The sequence below is a fragment of the Atta colombica genome, unplaced genomic scaffold (assembly GCF_001594045.1).
Source record: "Atta colombica isolate Treedump-2 unplaced genomic scaffold, Acol1.0 scaffold96, whole genome shotgun sequence".
NCBI lineage: Eukaryota > Metazoa > Arthropoda > Insecta > Hymenoptera > Formicidae > Atta > Atta colombica.
Window position 1 is genome coordinate 1,475,545 of NW_017259590.1, and position 7,796 is coordinate 1,483,340.

General features: G+C 31.9%; 2 protein-coding genes across 4 annotated transcripts in view; one reads left to right on the forward strand and one right to left on the reverse strand.

The window, feature by feature from the left end:
* Window positions 1–2,972, forward strand: part of LOC108693658 (regulator of G-protein signaling 6-like) — an 8,726-nt gene extending 5,754 nt beyond the window's left edge. The window contains exons 8-17 of the mRNA XM_018202704.1: window positions 1–90; window positions 288–338; window positions 425–580; window positions 722–945; window positions 1,120–1,346; window positions 1,612–1,725; window positions 1,820–1,945; window positions 2,095–2,281; window positions 2,560–2,652; window positions 2,760–2,972. Coding sequence (XP_018058193.1) covers window positions 1–90; window positions 288–338; window positions 425–580; window positions 722–945; window positions 1,120–1,346; window positions 1,612–1,725; window positions 1,820–1,945; window positions 2,095–2,281; window positions 2,560–2,652; window positions 2,760–2,825 — 1,334 coding nt within the window. The 3' untranslated portion in view covers window positions 2,826–2,972. The remainder of the gene's footprint in view (window positions 91–287; window positions 339–424; window positions 581–721; window positions 946–1,119; window positions 1,347–1,611; window positions 1,726–1,819; window positions 1,946–2,094; window positions 2,282–2,559; window positions 2,653–2,759) is intronic.
* A 1,846-nt stretch (window positions 2,973–4,818) lies between these two features.
* Window positions 4,819–7,796, reverse strand: part of LOC108693704 (monocarboxylate transporter 14-like) — an 11,626-nt gene continuing 8,648 nt past the window's right edge. For all 3 annotated transcript variants that reach the window (XM_018202772.1, XM_018202773.1, XM_018202774.1), the window contains 3 exons: window positions 7,592–7,718; window positions 7,039–7,218; window positions 4,819–6,497 (listed from right to left, as the gene is read on the reverse strand). In XM_018202772.1, coding sequence (XP_018058261.1) covers window positions 5,243–6,497; window positions 7,039–7,218; window positions 7,592–7,718 — 1,562 coding nt within the window. In that variant the 3' untranslated portion in view covers window positions 4,819–5,242. The remainder of the gene's footprint in view (window positions 6,498–7,038; window positions 7,219–7,591; window positions 7,719–7,796) is intronic.

The window sequence follows — 7,796 nt, forward strand, 5'->3', positions numbered from 1 at the left end:
CGATCGTGGAAAAGATGTTGGACGAATTTACCGGTGTTCCCGTGAAAACAGTCAAGACTTTCATGACGAAGACGCCGTCTGTTTTCACAGGTAAAAGACTTGTGTTTTATAACGTTATAAATACAAATTTTTTATTGTCAATTTAAAAAGAAAAGCGTAGTATACGAAAATAGAATTTTTTTTAAGCTTTTTTTGAAGGCATAAATTTTGATCATTATTATTTGTAATCGAAGATGACAAATCAAATAATTATATATATATAATATATATGTATATATATATTTTAGGCACAGATCTTATAGCATGGATGATGAAGAGCATGGATATAGATGATCAAGGTATATGGTTTTAGTTTATATTAATTCTTAGATTTTATTCATGATTAATATAATCTGAAGCGTAATATATTGATACATTAATCCAGAGGCTCTTCACGTGGCTCATCTTATGGCATCCCATGGATATTTTTTTCCTATCGACGACCACTGCCTTACCGTAAAGAGCGACAACACGTTCTACAGATTTCAAACACCGTATTTTTGGCCATCGAATTGTTGGGAACCCGAAAATACTGATTATGGTATAAAAAGATATTAATCTTTATCGTTAGTGTAATTTTATCTGTCATTTATATCGAAAAATATCATGATTAACAATAATTAGAAACATATTTAATAAATATATAAATTTTCATTAGTGCGTATCATGTTAAATGTTACAGCTGTCTATTTATGCAAAAGGACGATGCAGAATAAAACGCGATTGGAATTAGCGGATTACGAAGCGGAAAATCTGGCTAGATTACAAAAGATGTTTTCGCGAAAATGGGAATTTATTTTTATGCAGGCAGAAGCACAAAGCAAAGTTGACAAGAAAAGAGACAAATTAGAAAGAAAAGTCCTGGATAGTCAAGAGAGAGCCTTCTGGGATGTACATCGACCAATGGTAATTCTTCTTAGAATAATAAAGTTGAGATAATAAAGAAAAGGACATTTACATGTTTTCTTATTATAAAATATCGGGATGATAATTTTTGCTTTATAAATACGTATATATAATAAATGGGAGAAATATTTTTTTATTAAAGAAATACATATCAAATCTCACATTACATTTCAGCCTGGATGCGTAAATACTACGGAGCTGGATATCAAGAAGGCTTGTCGCAGTTATAAAACTGTTATACAACCAAGTAAGCATTTGCAACTGGGTGTCGCAGGTGGTAGAATATCGCCGTCTGCAGAATTGAGTGCGACCTCATCGATAGAATTTTTGCAGAAGGAGATCGAGACTCTGAAAGATAGATTGGACAAGCCCGTCATCAAGGTCTCAAAAGTAGCAGAAGCGTATGTCAATAGAATTTGCTTATTTGTTTAGCAAAGTAAACTAAGGGATATATATATATATATGCATTTGCATTAATATTTGTTAAAATTAATCGAGGTTTAATTCGAGGTTGTTTGTATAAAACAACGAAAGTAAAAGTCTATCTGTTCCATATTTTATTTTGCGTTCGATGATGTAATAATATTACATTTATTTAAACTTCGCTAAATACATATATTATATGCGTTTATAGTTTATAGGCTAATCAATATGCGATATTTTTAGTTTGATCGGGTACTTTGAACAATACATGGAATACGATCCTTTTTTCATCCAGCCTGAGCTCACAAATCCATGGATTTCCGATAGTCCGGAAATGTGGGAGCCAGAGAAATTAGCGTGAGTACACTATAAAAAAATAGTGTTTTGCAGTATTTGCGGAAATATCATCTAATATTATATATTATGTGTATTCATATTTACGGATATGTAGGAAAGAAATATCCACGAGAAGAGTAAAGAGGTGGGCATTTAGTCTTCAAGAACTCCTGCAAGATTCCGTTGGTAGAGAACAATTTATACGCTTTTTAGATAAAGAATTTAGCGGCGAAAATCTCAAGTACGTATAATAATTACCATGTAAGCTTGTTTTCTTTAGATAAATATTACTATTTATTTATATTTATATACTTATATATACTCTATCTACACACATAATACGATATTGAATTTGCATCAGGGAGACGAGATCATTTATGATATGTGCAGATTTTGGGAAACCGTTCAGGAATTGAAAACTTTACCGCAAAAAGATGTCCAGATGAAAGTCGAAGAGATATGGCGTGAATTTTTGGACACAGATGCAAGTTGTCCCATCAATGTCGATTCTCAATCCTACGAGATTACCAAAAAAAGTTTCGAAAAGCCGGACCGATGGTGTTTCGATGTTGCTGCGGTATAAATTTAACTTATTAATTATTTAGTTACGTATATCATATAAAGAAACGAGGAAAAATTTAATCAATTTAAAAGAAATAAAATTTTTTTAAATTATTAAAATTTTTATTTATTTTTTCTAAGTTGAAAAAATTATTTGAAATAGATCATTCAAAATGAGTATTAAACAAGATTTATTAATATGATTTTTTTTTGCTCGAATTGATTTATTTAAAACAATTTTCTATTTTTATATATTATTAGCGCTCTCTAATTTTTATTATTGTTATTTTCTAGGCGCATGTATACCATCTAATGAAAAGTGATAGTTATTCGAGATATTTACGCTCGGAAATGTATAAGGATTTTCTTAATGGATCTAAGAAAAAGGTAATTTCTTTTTTTTTATGAGATTATTGTTACAATTTGAAATATATTATTATTATTATTCAAATCATATGATTAATAAGAATTATTTTGTTCTTTTAACATTTCAGACCTCTGTAAAAGGTATTCGCTCTATCGTTTCCTTCACAGGACGAAGAGATACAACAACTTCGTAACCTGCCACTTTTTAACACTTGTTATAATCTTACATCTCTTCTTGCCATTCCGCTTTTTTTTTGTTTCTGTCAAAATTGCATAAAGCTATCAACAAAATCAGTTTTAAAAATGATTTTTTCTATTTAATTTGATCTTACACTATTTGATTCAACACATCTATAATTAAATATTTGATATCGATAATTATATACGATAACTAAGATTGCTTAAAATCTTATCAAAGAATCGCGTAGGCTTTTCAAATCCAATTGTAACAAAAGATTAATCACAAATCAATTTTTGCTTTCGTCCAATATCTCACATTTATTATTTATGACATTTGTCATAATTATGATCTTTTATTATCATAAATTTGAAATTAAACATTTAAAATTGAATATTTTTTCATAATTTTTATTTAACGAATAGTTATCTAAACATTTAATTGTAAGAACTCAAAATTTTAGAAGAAGAAAATGCGCTAAGAATTTTTACAAATTTTTAACACAGAAAATCAATCAAAATCAATTATTTCAAGTTTTCGAATTTAATAGTAAAAATATATTAGAGATCATATTTTCGTCATATGTCCATATAGATGCACGTTTATTTTGTTAGGAAACACATTTAATATTGCAATACACTTTCGGATAAATAGAAATAATGCGTGTAAATAAAGCATTTTCTTAATCGGCGCAATTCATTAGATATATTAAATTAATTATAATAGCGAATTGAGAAATTAAGGGAATGTTAGAATAATACAAATTGTATGACATAAATTAATAATTGTACAAGTGATACAATCGAAGATTATATATCTTCAACAAATGAAACAAGAGAATTGAGAAATGACACGCACAGATATGTACAGAAATATATTTTGCATATAGCTTTAATCTCAACATTGCCCAAATTTTAAAGATTACAAAAGACGTCATTCAATGTATTTTTCTTTTTTGTTATATTCGCATTCGATATACACAAAACTTGTGTCAGAAAAATCGGATTAAGTTAAGATATTAAATTACAATAAAATTAAATAAAAAGAGTATTTATTAGTATTTATTTCATTCAAAATATTTCATCTTCTATTTTTCTGCATATTATTTGTATTATATGTATATCGACGTCTTTCATACTGCAGTTTATGATTTTTATGAAAATAACAAAAGAACTTTTTCTTAAGTTATTTTTAGTTATTGCGTCATTCCAACTTAGATTATGCAAATGTAAAAAATTATAGAGAAAGAAAAAGGAGGAAAGAGAAAAACACTGATTGAAAATCATGAGAGAGACAAAGAGAGAGAGAGAGAGAGAGAGAGAGAGAGAGAGAGAGAGAGGGGGGGGGGGATATTTAGAAATGTTAACATCTCTATTATGCTTATGATCCTCATGCTTTCACTATATGTATAAGTTACATTTATTATTACATATTTTCGATTATTCAACATTTAGTATAATCGAATATTTATTGATTATATGATTTAATAATTAAATATCTCTTAACTGTGAATGTCATTCAAACTACTAGAAACTTTCCTGATCACTTTGGCACAAAGTTGTTTAACGGAACTCCTGTAGTACGTACGTATATGTCCTTATTTACGTCATCTTCTAACGTTTTAGGTATTATTTTTATTCATAAAATAAGTTTAGTAAATATTTCTCAATAATATTATTTTGTTACTGGCAGTAAAAGTTATTTTTAACAATAAACTTATATTAATATATAAGCTACGAATCAAACAATAATAGCTTGATGTGTGCACGTTTCAGAAAGGCTCGTAGAAACCAGAAGACTTATCGAATAAAGACATTGTAAAAATATTTATATCATATTGTTACAAAAATATTTTACAAGATATTCATTTTTTTCAGGATATAATATAAAAATTATTATTAATATACATAATATATCTATTCTGTTAATGAATTATATATTTGCAAACAGATGTTTCTTTCATCTTGGATAACATCTCACATTTTGCTAAAATACAATATTATTCTGTCTCCAATGATGGCTATTCATGTTTATACAAGCCTTTGTTACATGACAATTTATGTAGCAATAATGGCACAAATCGTGGAAAATACTTGTAATGATAAATATCTGCTGCGCAGATAGCTATATACATGGTCATGCTGGATTTGAGGATACAAAGCTCGATTATTTTCACGTCTAATATTAATTAAAATTAAATTTTATGAGCTTTCCCAAAGTTTCTTCTTAAAGTACAAATATCAAAAACAAGTGTCAATTCGTCTAGAAATATACAATAATTCAAATGTTTCACAGTTTAAAAGTATCTAAGGATATTGTTGGACGTTTTCAACAACGCAACCATCGCAATTGTAATACATAAAGTCTTATAAAATGCTTAAATTGCACCGAAAAACCTTCGTCGAAGTTGTGCACAAGTTATTTGCGCGAATTTTATATCGCTTCTATATTCTTTTTATTATTTCTTTTGATAAGCGGCACTACCGCCCAAAGTGCAGTGCCCAAAATTAAGATAATTCCAAAGGCTAAAAAGATCGGCTTATAAGATAGTATGTTCTCGAAAATAACACCACAAATAGGCGGTCCGACGAGCTGCAACACGCCATTAACGAACAATGAAATCCCATAGGACGAACTGAGCTTCTCCGTTCCCAACATGTCCGCGAGGATGACAGTCGTGATGCCGATATACATTCCTGACGACAGACCGAAGAGACCACAGAAGAATGACAGCATAGTGTAGCTGGTCGCCATTGGTAATAATGCCAAAGCGATTCCACTGGTACCGAGTCCGCCTACAAAGTAATAATACTTGGGTACGAAGTCGATATCAGATAAGGATGCGCCACCGATTCTGCCGACCAGATCTAACGCCGAGACTATGGACAGGAGCAGAGCCGACGAGTTTTTGTCGAATCCTTCGGCAATCGCGTAAGACGGCAGTAGGATCATAAAATTCGTATTGCTGATGGCCGATGTGGAGTTGGAGATGAGAATCACTAAGTAAATGGGATCCCTCAGCACGCTTAGATCGAAGAAGGGCTTTTTTTTGTCATGTTTTTTTGATATTTTGATCGACTTCGAGCACGCATCGTCCCGTTTGGGTTCCTCATCGCGCACTCTGCTATCTTCCTTCGGATTCTTTCCGATTTTCAAGAGATCTAATTGCAACTTGATATCTTTCTCGGTACCAGCCTCGGTACTGCCTCGCCGCGATAAATTCTGCGTGTCACTATTCAGATCATCATCGTCCTCCTGACTCGGACGAATCGTCATACGAAATTCATTCGTATTTGAAATATTTTCATGCGGAATCTCATCCCTAATGACATCGTAACGTAATCCCACGACTGTATCATTCGTTTTGTAATCCAGTTTCTTCTCGGGTTTACAAGATGCCTTCTCAGGCTTACAAAATGTTTTTTCGGTGGTCTCCAGTACCACGTTGTTCTGGTTGTGCGAAAGATCCGAAAACTTGCGTATTGGTTCGTCATCAGTGAATTTTGCGTCCTCTCCCATTTTTTCATCCGATTCCTGTTTTTCACCAATCGACTCGTCGAGAGTCAGTGCTTCATTATCGATACCGTCATCCAGGGGCACGATTTTCATGTGTTGCTCGACCGGATGATACAAGAGACCGCAAACCAGCGTATTCAGCGTGATCGCACCCATGATGAGTACAGCTCCTCTGAAATGTGACAACGAGAAACCTGATTTAAGTAAAGTATGCATCCAGCTTTATTTTTAAGGGGCGAGAAAGAGATAGTTTAGATAAAACTTCAACTTGGATCCTTGGTTGTATTTCTTTTACATTTGTTTCTTTAGGTTTTATGAAAAAAGTTTTATATTTATTTGTTGGATTTTTTCTCTACTACTAAACGCATAGAAAAGAGAAATTAGAATTTCCGAAATGATGGAGGCTTCATTGTACGACGTCTGCGAGACCTTTCTTGAAACGAAGATTTTGGCGTAGATTTGCAAAAGGTTTTGTGTCGTGTGGCTTCCCAAACCGCTTCGAAGTGCACTTCTATTTTCCGATCCCTCGAAAGTTGGAACTATGTATAAAGTCTTTTGTGGAAGCGCTCTCGGTAGAATAGATATCTTGTTCTCGAACCGGAGCCGAGAGGAACATCTGAATAATTCATATTCGGTTTTTCTAATAAATGCTCCTCTATGTTCTCTTAATAAATAATTATTATCAGAGGTATTAGAATTTCTTAGTAAATTACCTGTATCCAAAGCGGTCCAAGAGATGTTGCAGTAACGGTGGTAGCACTATTGTGCCGATTGCGCTACCGGAAATACATAGACCGTTCGCCATCCCTCGTAGCTTCTCAAAGTATTGCGTAACGATGTAAACCGTCGGAGGAAATGATAATCCAGCGCCGATTCCAACCATAAGACCATAACTACGTATCAAAAGAATAAATTGTTATTTCTGTAACTTGCAAGAGAGAGAAGTACTATATAAAACAGTTATTTTTTTTTTTTAGTTCTTTTTCCGCAAAAGTCTTCCATGTAGCATTTTAATATACATTTTGAATATAATATTAAATACTTGACAAACATATAGATAACGGACTTTATAAGTTCGCAGAAGTTGTGTAATGTTCGCAAATCAAGGAGACCTTTCGTATTAATTGATTCAATAATCGGCCTTGTTACACAATAATTTGGCACTGTTTTGCCATAGAAATTATTAAAATTAGAACTGTTAATAACTATGTTTGCCTATTCATTTACGACGTCTCTCAAACGTCAATCGACAAAAAAACTGTATACCTGATATAAAGGTAAGTAACTGAATTGGCAAAGTAGCTCAGCATCATGCCGCTGGCCGCAAAGGTGCCGCCGATGAGAGTTACTGTTCTATATGAGTATTTGGTCGATAGAATACTAGATAAAGGACCTGCAAAATATTATAAATGATATTTTTATAGAATATATCAAATAATATTTTTATTTACCTTATAAATATATATATATA